General features: G+C 42.9%; 1 protein-coding gene across 1 annotated transcript; it reads left to right on the forward strand.

Annotated features, from left to right (window-relative positions):
* The first annotated feature begins 1,052 nt into the window (after positions 1-1,052).
* On the forward strand, positions 1,053-10,391 carry CGA (glycoprotein hormones, alpha polypeptide). Its single transcript, XM_052781568.1, has 4 exons — positions 1,053-1,140; positions 7,247-7,353; positions 8,314-8,498; positions 9,982-10,391. Exons 2-4 carry the CDS (start codon positions 7,254-7,256, stop codon positions 10,057-10,059), a joined length of 363 nt encoding a protein of 120 aa, XP_052637528.1. The 5' UTR covers positions 1,053-1,140; positions 7,247-7,253; the 3' UTR covers positions 10,060-10,391.
* The last annotated feature ends 9,592 nt before the right edge of the window (positions 10,392-19,983 follow it).

Consider the following 19,983-nt stretch of genomic DNA (forward strand, 5'->3'; position numbering starts at 1 on the left):
TGGAAGAGTGACTTAGTCTTGTATTGAAACAGATGTTTAGGGCTATTTCTCTCCATTGATACAAAGGCAGTCTAGAGTGAGTAACTCAGGTTTAGGCAGTTAACTTCTGAAGTGAGCTTCTCACATCTGAAGTGAATCTCCCTCAAGTTTCCAGGACTTGAAAACACAATAGGGTTGCAGGAATGGCCTTGAGCACCAACCCAGGACTGTCTGCATTGCCAGGCGCTGTTCCCAGTAGGCGTTTGGATGTGTGCTTCCCCTTTGGGAAGGCGAAGGGAAGAGCTGAGTGGATGCAAGCCTTGCTGTGCCACTTGGCCTCGGTGCCAGAAGGCAGAGCGGGACCTGTCTTATTTAACCAGCATCGACACAGACTCTGTCACTTGAACTCAAGGACTTACAAGTCCCTGAGCCTTAAAAATCTGCACCCTGGTGCAGTTTTCAGAAGTGCCTCCACTGCATTAGCTTTACTCTAAAAACAAGATGAGATCTTGCCAGAAATCTTGTCTTTATAAAGGTAATCCTTCTATATTTATCCATGCATTCATTCTCTGGGTATTAAATTCAAATAGAGATTATTCTTTTAAATGTTTACGTAGATCTCTGCGGCTCTTTATTTTGTTATTCTTTGCTAAAACAATGCCATTGCTGTAGAAGTGTTTTATGTTTGTTTTTTTTTTAAATTATTCTCCACTTTAATAAGAAATATTAGGAAACCTTAGTAACCCTTCCTTTTTAAAAATGAGATTCTGTTCACTGAAAACTGCAGCGAATGACTGGATGCTCAATATTTGAGTTCCCCAGGAAACTCATACAGCACAGAGCTTGTGCTCGCAAGCTGACCTTTCTTTCATTATATAAGAAAAAAAATAATCTTTTTGAAAGTCAAGTTGAAGATAAGATCAGCATGGTGGGCTGGTAATTACATAAAGTAATGTTCAGTCATTACATAAAATGTACAGTTGATCCTATGGCTTAGATGTGGGCGAGGAATATAATCTAGGTTTACTGGTATAAAAGAAAGATGCAACTTTTTCGTACATCAGTTTCGGGAACGTACATCCAAGCGTCAAGGACAGCTCACCTTCAAACACCATCCTGCAGTTTCTCAGCTGTCTGATTTATTCTTGTTGAACAAGGGAGGTAATATATTTTTAAATTTTTGTTACTGTTAAAGAGGAACAATTACTTTTTTTTTTTTACAGTCTCTTTCCCTTCTCTCCAAAAGTTTTCTTCTTCCATTCTGTCAAAGTTTTTACTTTGAAAATTAATTTGAAGGTTGCTTTGGGACTAAAACATCAGTGCTTGGGGTTAAACGAGCTTTGTAAGTAAGAGAAAATGAGGTTCTAGAATTGTATTGCAGCTAAATGTTGATATTTTGTGATTTCTGATCGGGTCTGGTAATTCTTCATCAGTAACTTTGTGTTTTTCTCCTCGTCAACGGTGTTGCTGTCAAATGTCAAGCGTTACACAACCTGTGGTACTGACACATCTTTTAGAGTCTTTAAATTACTGGTCATGATTAAATATGTTAAGGGAAGGGGAAAAAAAAGATGTTGGTGAAGATTTCTCGGTCTTCAGTGGTTTGCTAGCAGGTTACTGTGTACATGACACTGGTCTGCAAGTGAAGAGCTGGCAGTTGTAGTTCATTGTTGCTGTGACACAGCTGTACTGCATGGCCAAGCATCCCAGAAAGAAATGAACACAATGTGCAAAGTGTTTAACTGTTGTTGGGTATGATAGCACCACTGTCACTCTATGGAAAAGTATAGAAGGATGTCCCAAGTTTATGCTGAAAACATTAGGTTATTTTGTACAATCAGTACAAAGGATGCCTGTTGAACAGAGCTTGCTGGCATTTCTGTGCCAGGACATGGACCACAGAGTTAGACGAGGGATTCTGATCCAGTGGAGCTTCACATGAATGTAAAAGCATCCACAGAGTCCCACGCGTACCTGAACAGAAGACCTGTTTGCAAATACAGATGATTGCCTGTCTTTGTGAGGGTAATGGGTAGCATGATAACTTATTTACAGAAAAAGACAAGATATTGTAAATAAAAGGATGAGACTTTAACTGCTGGGGAAGATTTAAAATTACTATCTTTCCAAAGAGCTGCTGAAATTCATGCATTATATAATGTTCCAATAGCTTAAGAAAGATAATAATTAATAGATTAAAGTAAAAGCTTCCTTTGATTTGGTGGTGAGATGAAATGAGTGGTGTAGACACTAAATGGGTTAGCAGCATGGGCACAGTCAGAAAACCAAGTAAGACTGTCAGGCAAAATGGCTGTTGCATTGGAAGAGTAGAGAAGATCACACCTGGGTTTTATTGACAGGTATCTTCAGTATTTTTGGTATGACCCTGACAGTCTAACTCAATAGAGGAAGTGCAAAACTACAATTTCAGTTCCCGTTTTGGCTAATGTAATTTAAACAACTTCCCTCTGGGATTGCCTCAAAGCCTTATAATGTACCAAATCATAGCATTATATGTTCTTAGAAAAATTAGGATGGAGAATGCCACTGTGCCTTCAGCAAAAAGCATGAAATCACGGAATAATCAGTCAAGGGTTGTGGTGTTATTCCTGTGGCTGGCATCTTATTGGAGCTGGTGGAGCATCCAGGCTATCAAAAGGCTCAGGATGATGTGGAAACAGGTCATTTGGAAAAGGCTGTCTGTCTTCTCTTGCTGGTGCATGGGACCCTCCAGCCAGCTCCTCACACTCTGGGGAATGTCCCCTTGGATGGAGCAGGGCTTGATGTTCAAGTGTGGAATTGTGTCCCAGTGCAGGTAAGTCTGCCAGCAGTCACACCCCCTCTATGGGGCTGGAAAGAGCGTATGCAGTAAACAACCTTAAAAAAAGCCTTATTTGCCGGAGAGAGGGATTCAGCCAATTTATTCAGCGCGACTCCATAGATGTGGCTGAGCTCAGTTCAGTTACCAAAACATTTGGCAGGACCATAGGAGGCTGTGGATCTAAACAGTGTGAAGGACCACCTTTGTCCTGCGGACACAGGTTACTCTTGTCGAGGGAACAGGGTGCAGAGAGCTGGCAGCTGCTTCTCAGAAACCTGAGAGCCATGTTCAAAGCTTCCGTGGGGCTGCCGTGTTAACGGCATCCCCCCCTTTCCTTTGCCACCTGGTGACTAACATCAGAAGAGTATTTCTTGTATTTGGATGGGGGTTTTTTGGTAAAAGCCCAAGCAGAGATGTGTAATTACAGGTTGCGTTCAGCCTGCATGCATACATATATACATACATACATACATACATTGAACTGGCTTTTTGATACCTCTTCCAAATGCTTCTTTCCAGTGCTTCCACAATTGCTACCAATGGTTTTTCTTCCTGTTCATTACTGGCTCTTTTTAACTCCTTTATCCTCTGTTTTCTGCCAGCATGAACTGACTCACTGTGCAGGTGGGAGGGAGGAGGCGAAGTTACTTGTACCCAGCGCCCAACCCTTGCCACCTGTTAATTGCAATTTCATTAGCCTCTTAGCCATTCAGTTTAGCTGGGCTTCAGATCAGTCTCTTACCTCTCGTTTTTGCTGTCTTAATTAGAAAGAGGCTTCAGATCAGTCTCTTACCTCTAGTTTTTGCTCCCTTAATTAGAAAGAGGCTTGTTTCCACCTTGTGCCTTCATTCATTGCACCAGAGAGCACTGCACATCGGTCTTGCTCATAAACTTTGTTTCTTTCCACTTTGCTAACCCCAGTCAGGCAAGGGCCATGTTCTTGTCATCCTGCCTTTGGTCTCAGCCTCATCTGCCTGGGCATGATCTTTTTCTGATTGCTGCAAGAATGGAGCTCTCTGATTTTGTTTCCTGGTTTCAAAGCTACCTTGTAGGGCCTGTGCTCCACTGCCATCTGAACTGCTACCTTTGATGACTGCATTGTACGTGTGTTTAATCAACGAACCAAGACCTGCTGACCTGTGCGTCGCAGCCTCACGTCCCCATATATCTCTGGGAATTTGTGCAGTGATGGAGCATCCCTCTGCTAATCAATACCCTCTTTGCACACATCCCAGTGCTCCAGGTTCATTCTCAGGTAATGATACCAGGCAAGTGGCTTCACTCCTTGGACCACCTCAGGTTTGCCTTTCCCTCCAGTTGTGAGCAGGCGTTACTTGAACATTTGCATCATTGTGGCAGTCCTTGCAGAGATTCTGCTGGATAGGTGCAAAATCTCCAAAGAAATAAGTTTCCATTATGTGAAAGCTATCTTTGTTTAATTATACTTCATTTTCTACCATCTTTCCTGGTTAGGGTTGGCAGTGCCTTCTCTGATCAGTATAGCATGCTTAAATAACCTCTGCACCAAAACTCAAGATCAATTTCTTTGTTGCTGGCATTATTGTCCTTCTCACTGCCACCTCATTTTAAAAATATTTGGGGCCACAATTTGATCTTTCCCTGGAGAATATTTATCACGGAGTAGCAGCATTGACCGGTGTATTTGGTGTATTTGGAGGAAGAGAAGCTTTTAAGTATTTTAGGATTGAATGCTTTTTTTTCAGTATCTAAAGCGTACATATCAGTGTTGTCAGCTTGGAGGCTTATCCGGCACATCAGTCATTAGCACATCATGATCTTGTGTGACAGTTTCAGTCTTTTAAAGTCAAGGGATCAGGTGGTCTGCGCAGGCACAGAAGAAACTGTTCAAAATATCCAGTTGCGAGAGTCTGGAGATGCCGTCAGCGCTGCAGTTCAGACACAGCCCAAACAAGCTGTCAGTTAGCTCCAGACACAGCCTGGGGAGGGGGGCTGACTGCAGAGGTGGAGAGATCTGCATGATCAGCTAATGTTTCTGGGGAGGCAGGTAAATAGCTTGGTGATTAGGAGCAGGGGGCTTGGGATGCTGCCTGGGGTGCTTGGCTGAAGCCAGTCAGGAGCAACTGGGGCCAGTGAACCAGGCACTGCTGCACAGCCACAGCCAAACACCCTCTCTTCAGGGGGGAAGGTGAGTGGTGCTCAGCCCAGAATCCCTCACAGCGTGATCTGAAATGTGCTCTGTGTCTCAGCAATAAAAAGAACTTGAGACTCAATCCTTCAGGACAAGGCTGTCCCCAGCCAGCCTGGCTGGGTACAGGGGTGCTGCTGTCTCTGTCACCTGCACAGGCTGCCCCGGATGGGCAATTTCATACTTCAGCATCCTTTATACATCCTTTTCTCCATGGACTCAATTACTTCACCATGGGATATGTCATTCCTGTTCATTTCTAAAGGAAGGGCTCAGGCCTATGCTTTAGAAGAAAATAATTTTTAAGGGGGAAAATCTGTTTTCTGAGTGAGAGACTGGGCAAAATGGTCTGTGATTGGGCACAATGAAATTGTCAGTACAATACATGGGCTTAGTGCTTGAGAAGGAAGGTTATAAACTTCATGCCTAAAATACTACATTTTAATACTGACGAGAGAAGAAGTGAGGTTCAGTATTTTGTTTTATGTGTTCATAGCTCAGGTGAATCCAATATTTTTAAAAGTAGCATTAGTTGACCAGATATTTATAACATGAAGATCTGAAAACACGTGTGGCACCTTTAGCCTAACTCAGGTCCTGCCTGACTTTCCAGTGAGGGAGATCCTCCCAGGCCATGCCACAGGCACATAGCACTTCTCTGGCTCAAAAGAAACACCAATTTCTTATGAACAGTTTATGACCAGTTTTTTTGTCTCTGACCAGGCCTGTACAAAGTGCTTCAGAATAATTTTAAAGGTCCTATGGTAGTTACTAAAAAGCATCCTGCCAATCTGCGTGTAGCCCTTATTTAGCACATCTGATGTTTGGATATAGAGAGAACTGAGGTTTCATGTCCTGTGCCCCCAGCTGCCGTGAAATCTTATTGCAAATGATGGTGAAAAAAAGTTAATTAATTTTAAAAAATCAACCAGAGTATTTGTTATGGTATTCATATAGTTACAACTTATATATTCTGCATCTTTAATATTGTAGTTCCCCCAGTTATTCATATCAGAGATATGCATTACCGTGTGGTATAGATTTGATCTGGATCAAATATAGCCACACAACTGCATTTCTGTTGAATTACCCAGAGAACAAGTGATATGCTATTTATGGCCACTTCATCTCATGTGCTAGCTGTAGAAGGGCAGATGTGCAGTGCCGCATGTAGCCTTCTTGCACAAAATTAATCTATTGAAAAGATTTTTAAAAGTTCAAGCTGACCAGGATGTGTTTATACCAAACCATGTTTCTGTTACTCAGAACCCAAAAGCCAAGTTGCTACATCAGTAAAATGAAGCCTAAAAGAAATCTCAGTCCAGAAGGTTGCAGGGATGCTGAACTCCCTGGGACTCCCCTGACCCCGGGTGATGCAGGTGGCCGTGGGGCTCTTTCGAGCCGTCCTGAGCTCGCTCTCGGCACCCTGAGCTCGCTCTCGGCACCCTGTCTCCTCGGGCACTCTGGAGCACAGCATGTAGTGCCTCTCTCATCACATAGATCAGAGGAGCTTTCTCCCACCGAGGGACAGGACTGTGAAAATCTGTTTGTGGGGACTTTGGCACTAAAGAAGTCATGGAATCCTAGAATCCTAGAATTGTTTAGGTTGGAAAAGACCTTTAAGATCATTGAGACCAATCACTAACCTAGCACTGCCAAGTCCACCACTAAACCGTGTCCCTAAGCACCACATCTACACGTCTTTCTTTGAAATACCTCCAGGGATGGTGACTCCACCACTTCCCTGGGCAGCCTGTTCCAATGCTTGACAACCCTTTCGGTGAAGAATTTTTTCCTAATATCCAATCTAAACCTCCCCTGGTGCAACTTCAGGCCATTTCAGTGTGTGGACAAATAATCTGACTCTTGGTTCAGGAAATTATGTCCTGATGTGAAATCATTTTCCTTGAAATTAGTCTTTCCATGTCCCAGATTCTGCAGATTCTTTTGTCTTCTCCGTAAGGATTTGCTGGCTTTATCCAGTCTAACATAAATATTAGACAGTTATGACATTTGAAGTTTATGTGGTGTGGCTTATATTAATATTCAGAAAAAAAATTGTTAAGGCCAGAAAGAAAGGCACATTTTTGTTATTGTGATGAATTCAATTTTCTGAGCCTATAAAATGCACATCAGTACACTGCATTTTCAGTTTCCAATCCCGGTTCTAAATTGTCTCTGTTACTTGCACTGAATGCTGTATCAGTGTGTAGCCTAGATACCGGTATTGTACCCAGTGCAAAACAGTCCTTTAAAAATGTGTATATTTGTATTTCCAGACAGATCATGGATTCCCATGGGAAGTATGCAGCTGTCACTTTGACCATTTTGTCTGTATTTCTGCATCTTCTTCATGCTTTCCCAGATGGAGAGTTTCTCATGCAGGGTAAGCTGCTTTCAGCATTCAGAAATAGGTCAATTATTCGTAAAGAGTATTAATTAAACTTTCACATGTTTTATAAATGTGGTCATAAATCTTACCATTCCGTTGCATTTATTGACACTGAGATATGAAGGTATAATAAATCAAGATAATTTTGCTATGAGGATACTTCCTGTTTCTTCTCTAAACTTGATTTCTCCAGGTCAAGAGTCTCCCGGATGACCATGTCCTCATATTGACATGGGTGATCTTAACCTTGAAACATTATAGAATAGAAACGTTTTGGTTTCTTGTACTCTTGAGATCTAAATGGCAGCGTAACATCAGGAACAGCAGAACCATAGCTTCTCCTCATAATACGCAGAATATTTTTCCTCTGTAGATCCCAGAATATGGGATGTTGGTGGTGTAGCATTCTGCAAAAGAAGTGTATTAGGAAGATTTTAGGGGTGTTTTGGAGATTGCGGGTTTTTTTATTCAGCCTCGAACTGAATATAGAAAAATGTGAGCTACAAAAATCTCGGGATCACTGGGCATTTTTAAAACTCTTCATAAGAGAGTCTTGCCTGAAAACAGGCAATGTCTAAGAAGCACTACAAATCCTGCTGGTGCTATTTAACTATCTATAGCTAGAAGGAAGTTTTCTAGGGACTGCTAGTGCAATAGACATACAAAAGCCCCTTCACAACTGTCAAAAAAATTGAAAAGAAAACCAGAAAAGATACAATAATGCTTGTGCCTTACTGAGAAAGTCACAGTCTAGTTTTACAGCCGGTGCGTGTTGCAGAGTTGAAGGACCCTAAAGAGGGGAGCTTTTGTGTCTGTTCTTTTCTGTTCTGCAGATGTCAAGCAGCAGAATGCGGCCGGTGCTTCCTCTTACCTCCTGCACTTTCCCTTCCTTTTTGAAAATGAAAATGCAGCTGGAGACCAAGTAAAAGTCTTTTCCTTATATTTTTATGGCAGGTTGTCCGGAGTGCAAGCTAGGGGAGAACAGATTCTTTTCCAAGCCAGGAGCGCCCATTTACCAGTGCACTGGGTGCTGTTTCTCCCGGGCCTATCCCACTCCAATGAGGTCCAAGAAGACCATGCTCGTTCCAAAGAATATTACATCAGAAGCAACGTGCTGCGTAGCAAAGGCTTTCACCAAGGTGAGGGTGTGAATGAGACCTGTTTAAGCTTCTTTTGGGATGCAATGTTTAGCTGAAGCAGTGAATAGAAAAGAACGTGTTTTTGCTGGAGGACATTGGAGAACAATTTGAGGGAAGCATTCTTGGCATTTATATCCTTTGCGCTTGGGTTCTTTCTTTTTTCTAAAGAGGAAATTAAAGTGTCAACCAGTACCGAGTCTGATATTCAGTTGGGATGTGGAAGTTGGTGCAGTGCCACTGACTTCAGTGAAAATGCTTTGACTCATGACACCTGCGGTTCTGGTGGTGGACTTGTTGTCCCCTCATTTGCAACTCTCCTGAATGTGCACCCTCCCCTTAAATGCTATGTAGTGGTATTTGATTTTAATAAGTCATTTTTCTTGCTTCTTTCCTGCATAGGCAGGAGTTCTCTGGGAAGGTGGCTGGTCAATACTATCAATTACATATATGGGAATGAGGCACCAAAACCATCTGTGCTCATTAGATTAACTGAGGCTCTGTTTTAATAGTATAACCAGGAGGGAACTGTAAATGTGTGCAACTACTTTGAGCATTTAACACTCTCATCTGGAACGTTGTTTTAAAGAGAGATTCTGCTAAAGCTGATTATTTTGGGAGTGATTCAGCTCCAGGTGAAGAAACCTTAAATTTGACGTAATAAATGGTGAGCTAGTTGAAACAAGCTAAGGTGTCTATCCTATGGTGATCTGAATCAGGCTCATTAAGTGTGTCAACTAGAGGCTCAGTTCAGTTACCCACTCACAAATGTGGTGCCATTTGAGATACCCTAGGGTACTGAAGCCATCTGTGTATGGCTGGCAGACACAGGACCCATAAAAGACCTTTCAGAGTTGCAGCTGGAGGCTTGGTGAGATCCCCTCTGATGTCTCAAATGGCAATTGACAGCTCTGTGTGCGCAGCTGAACAGAGCACTGGGTCTCCACTGGCTCTCATAAGAGCCCAGATACCTGACTTACCTATAGACACCTACAGCTGAACCCATCCTGGCTCTTCATCTGAGTAGAGCATAGGTCTTTTTCTAGACCACCAACACTATACTTGCCCTGAGGCAGCAACTAGAATTTGGTTGAGATTAAAAATAAAGATGACTCATTGTGTTTGTGTTCTCCATTTTTACAATCCCCATGTGAAATATTTTAAGGACACTTCCTGATTTTTCATAGATTGGTTACTTAACACTTTTTGAAAATTAGACACTTTAGAGAAGTGCCAAATTAAGGACACCAAACCATGTCACTATTTATGTCACTATTGAAAACTTTGTCTTTACGGCTCTGAAAACCACTGATGGTGCAGCTTTACAAGCTGGCATTCAGAGGCCGTTCTAGTACCCGAACCTCAAAAAGCCTATGAACCTTGTGGTTAAGAAAAAGGCCTCAGACATCTTTTACTTGAGAATGCTGTTTTTACTGTGTAGCTAATCCTAATTATTTGTTATATGTGTGTGTTTTCTTTTTTTAAGATTACCCTTAAGGACAATGTGAAGATAGAGAACCATACAGATTGTCACTGCAGCACCTGCTACTATCATAAATCCTAAAGCCTGTCCCTTTGTTAATGATCAAGGACAACGGTGAATGGATTATTTGTTTTTCAGCTTTTATAGCACCGCTGTGTAAAATCTTATGTTTTCTGGTCAAGACACTGAGTAGACCTTTGAGTAAGATGGATGGCTGTTTTATTTCCTCTTTGCTTCCTCATGCATTTAAGTAAGTTTAATTATTTCCATTAGGGATAAAATACAGCACTTGCATGACAACCGAATGCTTGATCTATTTTTAAAATTAACTGTCAGTTAAATCATCAATGTTTCTTGAGGAAAAATGATGATTTAATAGCTTAAAACAAAAAAAAAGATTCTGCTGTGGTTAATTTGTAGATTTCTTTTTTCTATGGGAGAGGGAGGGAAGGAGGAAGGGAGGGATGGGAAAGTGCACAGAAAAAGAAGCAATAATTTCCCCATATTCATTTAGGGATCAGATTTTTTCAAGACTCAACATTTTGTTTCTTCTGTTTCTCTTCTGTTTTTTCTTTACCTTGTGGACAGAAACTATAACAGTATATCATCTATGCCTGGTGCTCTGTCTTTCTGTGCCATCTTTTGTTTTTCTTTGAACTTAATCTCCTCCCATATAGATAGGTAAATGGATGCAGAGTCAGACGTTATAAAGAATTGTACAGTTTCATGTAGCAATGGTGGAATAGAGGAGTGGTACAACAGTATTAGCTGTTTAAGGTATGCCTGAGCTGCATGGTATAGGGCTTTAGTAATTCCCAAATGCAATATGCTGGACCCAGATATACAAATGAGAAGGGCAGGGAATATGTTAAGTGAGAAGAAGACCACAGAATATGTACTCAGAATACATGACCTTAATATCATAAACTGGGATTTTAGAGATAGTACTTGTTCAGTTGCAGTGGGTTGGCTCAGGGTCTCTGGAGGAACTGCTTGCAGGTCTGGAGCCTGCCCATGGGAACTGAAGTGAATGAATTCCCCTGGTCTTCACCCTAATTTCTGGGGTGAGAACATCAGCCTTGCTATGGTTGCTGGCTGCAAGGGTTTAAATGTACTGACTCAAAAAGCCTCAGGTATATTTGGGGGGGATTTCCCCGCAGCAGATGCTGTGAGGGTAGCAGCAAGAGCTTCTAATGGGGACAGGGAAAGTTGGCTGGTGTGAGGCTGTGAGGGTGGCTGGATGTCTGCACCAGTGCCAAATGACTGAAGTAGTTTAGACAGGTCTCCAGGGCTAAGCTGTGATGGGGCTCTTGAGCAGCCCAAGGCCGGCAGGATCTAATGATGGTTTAAATCCGCTATTCATCCACCCTTCTGTCTACTGCAGTGCACATTCAGTGCTATTTTCTAAGAATACAATCATGGCACTTTGTGGAGAAGAAAAGACTTCTCATAGATAGGGGAGATGAGGTTCTTAGAAAAGCATTATTCAGCATATGTCCAGCAAACCTTATTAGCCTGATCTCCATGCCTTAACCCCCTGATTCAGTCTCTCCCCCCTGGGAACCACTGGTCTGGTCCAGTCCTATGTCCTAGTGCAGAATCAGCTGCACTGTGCCATTCCTGGGAGATGTTTTGCCTCACTTGCTCTTGAAAAAAACCTCCAGTGGTTATTCCAGAATCTGCCAAGGAGACCGATTTTGTTGCTTCACTATTCTTACTGTGCTGGAAAACTTCAACCTTCTGGAAAGTTTTTCCTTAATGTTTTATCTATGTCTCATTTGCTTTGACATTACTTTTTGTCAGAGGGGAGGTAGTCCGGTAAGGTGGGCTTTAGGATGAGTTTAATAACATCACTAGCACAGGTTTTCACAGCGAGAAGTCTAATTTCTTATTCTGGATCATCACTCAAGATATTACAGGAATACATGTCAGCAGCTGCTATAGCTGACTCACAATTCCAAGTTGTTGTACAGTTTTATTAAGCTTGATTGATGCGGGTACTTTTGCAGGAGAGCCAGGTCCTGCCTGGGATTTCTGGGCAACGAGAGAGGAGTGATTTGGAGCTGCAGGATGATTACCTTTGGGAATGGTATTGCATTTTCTCATAACTTTGACAGGACTGAAAGGGAGAGCAGGGAAACACATTCTCTGAAGTTCACCTGCAGGGGAGATGTGCCTTTTCACCTTGCCAAACTTCTTGGATGACCTCTTACTCAAGTGAGCTCCTCTGGCAGTATCAAGTACTTACTTGTCTAGCTATGCCTGTGCTGCCCGCAATAGCAGGTTGGTGATATGATAAACTTCTGTTTGCTTCTTCTGAATCAACTTCCATATTTTGCATTGTAAAACCATAGAAATGTTGAAAACCAGTAACTAATTAGAGTGAAACCCGTGCTTTAAAGACGACGTGAGATGTTGTAGCCCTCTGTCATTCTAGGATGCCTAGTCTATTTTTCAGCGGCTTTTCCCTCTTGTTTGTACAAAGCCATTTAGTCATGAACTTCTCAACTCATGGATCCCTCTCCTCCCTAAGGCACCAAGAGCTGGCAAAGTGTGTATTGTGAGGGTATGTGGAATGCGGGAGCATCCGCCTCGTTAAGTCATCTGGCTCCAACTCCTCAGTTTAGAAGAAATAACACGTAACAAGGAAAGTGATAAAATAAACACGCGGATACACAAACCTAACAGCAGGCGGTAAGGGAGACAATAAGAAAGACCAGACCTCTTCAGCCACTGATGGATGGGCCATTAGCGATGGTCCAAGGGCAGCACTCAGCTCGCTAACCGAGGGGGGGGGAAGGCTGCCCTCGGTGCGGGGGTGCGGGGGGGTGTTTGGGGGAGGCACGGGGGACTGTGCAAAACTCGTTATGGGTTATCGGAAGGGGCTTGTGGGACTGTGCGGAACTTGTTATGGGGTGTTTAGAGGAAGGGCCAAAGGTGGGGAAGGGGGGTGGTGGGGGTCAGGGTGGACTGGGGAGGAGGAAGCGTGGGAAAACAGAGGAGAGGGGTGTTAAAGGGGCCGGTCGTGTGTGCAAGCTGCCAGTCAATACGCTTCTCTGACGGAGCCTCTGCTTGATCACTGCAGTCTGCCCTATCTTCTTATTAAATCCTTAACCTTTTTTTTCCCCTGTGTAATCTCACTTTGCATCCCATGTGTGAGTGCTGCAAGTGCTAGCAAATGGAGAAGGGACCCACAGGTCTTGGTGCCAGCAACTAGAGAGACCAATATTCAAGAGAGTCATGGGTGGTCCCAACTGGAGGGACCGTGGGCCATAAGGCTTGTAGGTCTAGGTGTCAGCAACTGGAGGGACCAGCGTGTGTGTTTATGTGGGAGAGGCCTAAATAGCAGCACCCATAAATACTGAAGTGTGTTTATTTCCCCCCTCCCAGTTAATGTAATCCTCTGTGCATGTGTACGTGTAATTGTACAGCAAATTTTAAGATGGATTAATTGGTGAGCAGGAGGAAGCCTGCATCTGGAAGGACTTGAGGTCTGAGCCCATGCTGGGTTAGGGGACCCAGGGTCTGGCCACGGGTGGACTGAGCAGCTGTGCTAATATTCAAGGAATCCATGATTGTGGGGACACTTGTGAGACAAGTGTGTAGCACATGCATCTGCGTGCTAGCAAACTTCAAGTTGGACTGGCTGGAGAGTAGGAGGAGACCTGCTTACCAGGTAAGGGAGCCTCAGCATGGGTATTAGCGGGCTTTACAGGCTGGGCTGGTACTCGAGGATCTGTGAATGTGACTGTGCTTGTGAATCTAGAAAGTGAGGGCACATCTGTTTTCATAGAGGACTTTGATCCTGATCAGCCAGAGAAGAGGAACAGGACTGGGTTTACTTATATTTAAGTGAAGGCTGTTGGTTTTTATGTGAGTGTGGCTAAAGGCAGTGGTCTGTCAGGTAGTCTGTGTGTCCGGCTGCCTTGGTGCCCTCTGTGTGTACGTGTGTGTGTGTGCCTGAGACAGATGCTCAGCTTTGCTGCTGGCCAAACCTGCACACAGGGACAGGAGCCGTGTCCATCAGGCTGGGATGGAGAGACCTCCTGAGTCCCTGCATTCCCCTGACTGGGCTGCAGCAGTCAGCAAGGAGGGATCCCTGGGTCCTGGAGTCCACGGGGTTCAGCAGCCAACATTTACATCCTTAACATGTATTATCCAAATATATTTTTTGACATTATAGCTGTTAGAATCAGGTCAGAATTTAATTGTTTATGTTTGAAAGTGAGCGTAAAACCCAGGCCATAGTCAGAAGAGTAGTGGTGGTGGTTCAGTGAGGTCATACACAGTCAGGACTAGGAAAAACAATGCTACATGTCATTAGGAAGCTAATACAGTTTACCATAATAGAGAATAAATGGGACATGAATGGCAATATAAATGGGAATATATGCTGGAAGACAATCTAGATTTATATCTGTAGGGATTAAATACCAGATTTCCAGTAGGAATGGAAAACAGCAAAAAAAGGACAATATAGTTTCCTTACATTAGAAAATGGCTGAGATAGAGGCTAGATCAGTCATATATATTCGAGAGGACATGGAGAGACAATGTCACAAAATCAGAAGAGAGACTAATCTCTTGTTTACACAGATAGCCAACATGCACCTTCTATATTTTAGGAACAGGCTATTTGTGCATGGAGATAAAATGAAGTCCTTGTCAGTGTGTAGTAATAAATCAGTCAGGCTGATACTGCGGATTAAAAGTGCTGAAGATCAAGCAGGCTGAAGATAAAAATGATACGTTTTTACTGTCACAGTGACCTATATAAACCTACATCACCATAGTCCTAATAACAAATTCATTCTGTGAGCAGAGGGACTAGCGAAGCTTGATTTCCTGATGATCTGTGCCCTGCCTCACCCAAGATCTGTTTCGCCTCTCCCTCCTCCCTGGGCAGCCCCATCGGGTGCCCTCCCGAGATGCTGCAGAGCCATCAGCCAGAGCCAGGGCTGTGCCTCTGTTTGTCTGTCTGGCATGTTTTCTTAGGGCTGCTCCTGACTTCTCTTCAGTCAGACCCCAATTTTTATGTTTTGCCATTAGCAGGTGTTGATTTTCACGAAACTGGTAAGACCTTCCAAGGGCTGAGTTCATTTCCCACCACCCAAAAATCCTCAAGACCGACCAAAGGGTTAAACAGTTGCTGAGGAATGGCTGTCAGACAGCTGTGTGGACAGACAGACAGCATGAGTGCCTCACTGTTTTGAGGTGCCAGGCTAAAAATTCTTCCGATGATTCATAGGTATTGCGATTTCCAGTCCACAGCTGGTGAGTGCGGGAAGGGTGTGTCCTCGGCAGAAAGATAAAGCTCTGGAGCTGTAGAGATTTTAATGAACTGAAATTTCAGATCAGGCTTCTTACTCCTAGCAAGCCTGAGAAGCTCCAAGTGAGCAGCAGCCTTCCTTTTCTCTCCCTATCACCCTGCCTAAACAATGATTTTAAAGAGTGGTGAGGGAGAAAGAAGGTTATCCCAGGGCTTGTGTTGGATAAGTACAGGCTATGTGTCTCCCCTTTACAGCTGGGCAAAAGCTCCTTACTAACTTGGAAACCACCTAAATATATTCATATATAGCAGGAGCCTCTTGCAGTGGAGGGAAGGGCATTTGGCTGTGTCAAAGCAGATTGCCATGAAAAAGAGAGATTTGAAGATGATGTCAGGAAACATGTAAAAACATTTGATGATGGAATAAAACTAACAGTTAATCACTTCATTAGTCTCTGGAGGATTTCCCCATTTAAGGGGTTTCCCTGTTGTTCCGCAGTTTCCCACGTCTCTGGCATATGTTAACCCAGCACTCGGCCCGTGGTCAGGTTGGAATAAGATGCCATCTCATTATATGCACACATGTAAGCAGTAAATCTAACAGTTACTGTCCTGCCAAACCATTCTGGGTGTTGAGGTATAACAGAAAACAGTATTCTTTTGGTTGAGGGAAACAAAAAAGCCAGCAAATTTGCTTTGGGAGAGGATTTCAGCTCAGTGTAATTTCTTGGGAATTTGTTTTTTATTTATTTGATAATTTGTTTTTAAAATCATCTGTCTCTCTCCATGATTTGGATGGTCTAAAAGCATAAGAAATGCCTTTCTGGTCAAAGCAATCATCCTTCTAGCCTAAGTACTCTGCTTCTGACTCTGGCAAGATCAGATGCTGTTTATGGGAGCACATGAGTCTGGCCACTTCTTGCAGTCAGTTCCCCTTGTGCCACTCCCAGTATCCACATTTGTTTGCTGGGGTGTGTTAGAGGGTACTTATCTGCCTTGTTCTTTTTGTATCTACCCATGCACTTCTTTTCTATGAATTTATCTAGTCTGGTTTGAACCTGCTGATTCTATCCGCCTCCATAACCTCTTGTCACAATAAGTTACAGAAGTATAAAAAATACTTTAATCTGTTTTAAAATAATTTCCTAGATACTGCCTTCGTTAATTTGTAATACTCAACTGTTCCTCTTAGCATTTTCCTCTCCATTGCAGAGCCCAGCATTTTTAGGTCTTCCCTTGTCAGGCAGCTGCTTGATCATTTTGGTTGGTTTTCTCCGTACCTGCTTTAACTCTACTGCATCCTTCCTGAGATGCAGAGAGCAGACCATGAACTGTACTCAAGTGTGGTTACACCAAAGTTATATGTAGCATCAAAATGATGCCCTCTGTCTTGTTCTCGGTACCCTTTTTCATGATACTGTTTTGGCTTTTATTGATGACCAGAAACTTGTCAATCATGACTCTTAAGATCTTTTTTTCTGACATGCCACTGTCAGTTCTATATTCAGCATCATGTAGGTGTAGTTTGGCTTATTTTTCCCTAGATGCATTAACTTACATTTATGTACTCTGAAGCTTTTCTGACACCTGTTTGCCCATTTTGGTTTTTGTTGTCTTCCTGGTTCTTCACCATCAGCATAAGAGCTGGCTGCCTGAAAAAGAGTTTAGTACAATCTGTGAATTTGGGAATTTCACTGTGGATTCCCTTCACTAGGTCTCTGATGAAAACGTTGAATAAAACTGATTCCATAATTTTTCCTTGAAAGTAAAAAGCCCCATTAAGCCTTATCGTTTGTTCCCTATCCTTTAGCCAGCTTTTACTTTGTAAGAGAAACCTTTCCTCCAACCCTGTGCCAACTTAAGTTTCTTTAAAAACACACTTTCAGCATTATTTTGGCATGTCTCCATTTTCTGCAGTTATAATTGTAAACCACCCCAAATCTTAGTATCCAGCTCAAGCTGTCTCAAGCTGTTGCTTGATAGAGATTGAACAACCGCCTGGTAGCTGCTAAGACTTCCTTTATCCTGCCGCTGCGTTTGGAGTCAGGTCTCCTTACAGCTGAGCCAGTTTTCCTTTCCTGAAAATTTCATAAGGATATTTTCTTTTGGAGCAAGCCTAGCTATAGTTACGCTCAGAGACAGCAACGCTTGAGCTTCCTGGCTGCATCGCCACTTCCTACACCTCTGCATGGGGAGAGCCTGGAGAAGAATCAGTCCAGAAATAAAACCACCACTCCGACCACAGCTCCTGTCCCTGTTTCTCCTCCTTCCAGAAATGATTATAGTAAGTCACTGCTAGCCTGTATCAACACAATAACTTCTACCACATGGTCACAGCTAAGCTAACCAGTGTTTAAAGAGGAAGAGCCAATATGCTTTTTTTCTCTCTCTTTTTTTCCTTTCCATTTTCTTTCCCCTCATCATTCTCTGCCCATCTTCTCCATAGTGATACTTGAGTGAGTGCAGAGGCCCATCAGCTCTCATCCTCAGCAGACAGAGATAGAGGATGTTCTTCCTTGTTCTCACTCCTTAACATGAGTGTACACTCATTAATTTGCCAAGTAAGCTAGGGCCAGATGAGGGCGTGAAGGGAGAATTCCCCCCCCCCCCCCCGCAAGTTTTTGAGTTAGCTTGATTTGGAATAGCTATGTTTTTGCATGTGTTTGTCATTTCATTTGTTTTATGTCTTTATACTAAGCAGTTCATAATGTTCCTTTCATGCAAATATACTCCCAGAGGAGGATACAACAAAGCAATTCTGAAAAGTCACCAAATAAATTAAAGCGCAAAACATTGAGCCATGTATTCTTGAAAAGACATAAGGGCACGCAGTTTCCTTGGGGCCCAGGGTTTAACGTTTAAAAGAGATGGGTAATTGCATGGCCATTAGTAACATTTGCAGCTATGAACGCAAAGATAATGGCAAGCATAAACAAATCCAGTGCTTCAAGAAGTAAGTTGGCCCTGTAGGCATTAGGAACAATGTTTTTCTTCATTGTGTTTTGGTCAGATCAAATACTTGTTCGTGGTAGGTTTTTTTTATTTTAATTTGTTTTACCTTTCCTTGGGTGTGAGGCATTCTTACATTTTCTATCCCAAGCAGAAGAGAAAACATAACCTTGTTCTGGATGTGTTGTCAGGCAGTGGGGAGACTGAAAAACAGCAGAGTGCTCGCAATAATAAAGCAGCCCGTAGAGACAGTGTAAAGCTATTTACTATAACAACTAGCCTTTCTGTGCTCTGCAGTTTCCCCATCCCCGGGCAGCATCAGCCCGTTGGCTTTTTGTTGGTGCCATGGGTGCAATAGATTTCTGTGAAGTGCTTAGGAAGAGAAAGGCTGGTGATGCGAATCAGTCCGGTGGTTATGCTCTGGATCAGTCCTATGGTTGCTTTGTGAATCAGCTCAGGAGGGACTTGAGTTCCTGGCTGTTGAACTGGATGCTAGGGCTCTACAGGCATAAACTGATAGCCGTGGAACAACATATCTCATTAGCTGATGTGATTCTGGGTGTCCATGTGGCTGTGAGTGTAGCACAGGTAACAACAAAGGGTTTTTTCCTTTTGAGCTGTTTGATTAGAGAGTGGCTAAGATAATGCTGGGAATCTTAAATAAGGCATGTGTTAGAACATAATGCCTTTGTTGTATACATAATCTCTGTTGAGAAATAATCATATATTTGAACTGTGCTTTGTAGTTTCTGAAACCCAATTTACAGTCACTGTTTTGATACTTACAGTTAAAACTCTGCCCTTGATGTTCCCTATTTCTTCTGTTTTATATTACACTGTAGTATTAAGTGTCAAGTAAAATTGTTACTGTTTTCTTCCAGGAAAAAAAAAAAGTGTCTTTTTCTGCTTTTGTTGTTTTAAAATGTCATTTCAGGGGGCTGGACAGAAAATCTTGTGCATGGTAGATAGTAGTTTAAGACTGAAAAACACTACACCCACTTCCACCTCTTCAGGTAACATAAAATGGGCCTTACAGGGAAGAGGGTTTGGACAAGGTCTTTGTCATCTGATAAGGAGTCCTCTGAGCAGATGGTGTAAAAGACCAGAAGATTGCTCTCTGAGAGCCTCTCCCTGCCCTCAAGCCCTGATGTGAAGAATAGTGCACAGGCTGGGAGAACAAGGTTGTACGTGCAGGACTGTTGTAACTCCATCATCTTCTTTCTAGGCCTCATAACCTAAGCAGAGAGATAATTACACGTTATCATATATCAAAAACCAAGAGACCAACATGAGCCTCTCCAGAAAACCAGCAACCAAACACCCCTAAAAGCTGTGTGTCGCTGGGTTTTAAGCTACCACCAGCCTGTTGTGAGGAGAGCACCCCGTGCACTGCTGGGGATCTTCTCTGAACAAAGGACACATCTCCAGGGACATGAGAGTATATATATATTTTATGAGCTACTTGAACACTACATACACATTTACTGCCACAGGAAGATGAAGCCCCATCAACTGTACACTTCCCTTTGTTGTGAAGTGCCCTATATAATAACTGGAGAAGATCACATTTCAACTTAGGTATTCTCAGATCCCCCCCTTTTGCCCTCAGGCATCTATCCCCTGAGCCATGGCAAAATCCTCACCAGAAGCAAAGGCATCCTGTAGCCATCATACCCCAAATGGAGCTAAACTGCAGCAAGGCAGAGAGTCCTGAGCGCATCACCAGAAGCACTGTGAGAACTACCCCAGGTAGTACAACCTGAGAAACGCAGCTCACCAAACACCTT

This window comes from Harpia harpyja, chromosome 3 (genome assembly GCF_026419915.1).
Source record: "Harpia harpyja isolate bHarHar1 chromosome 3, bHarHar1 primary haplotype, whole genome shotgun sequence".
Classification (NCBI taxonomy): Eukaryota; Metazoa; Chordata; class Aves; order Accipitriformes; family Accipitridae; genus Harpia; species Harpia harpyja.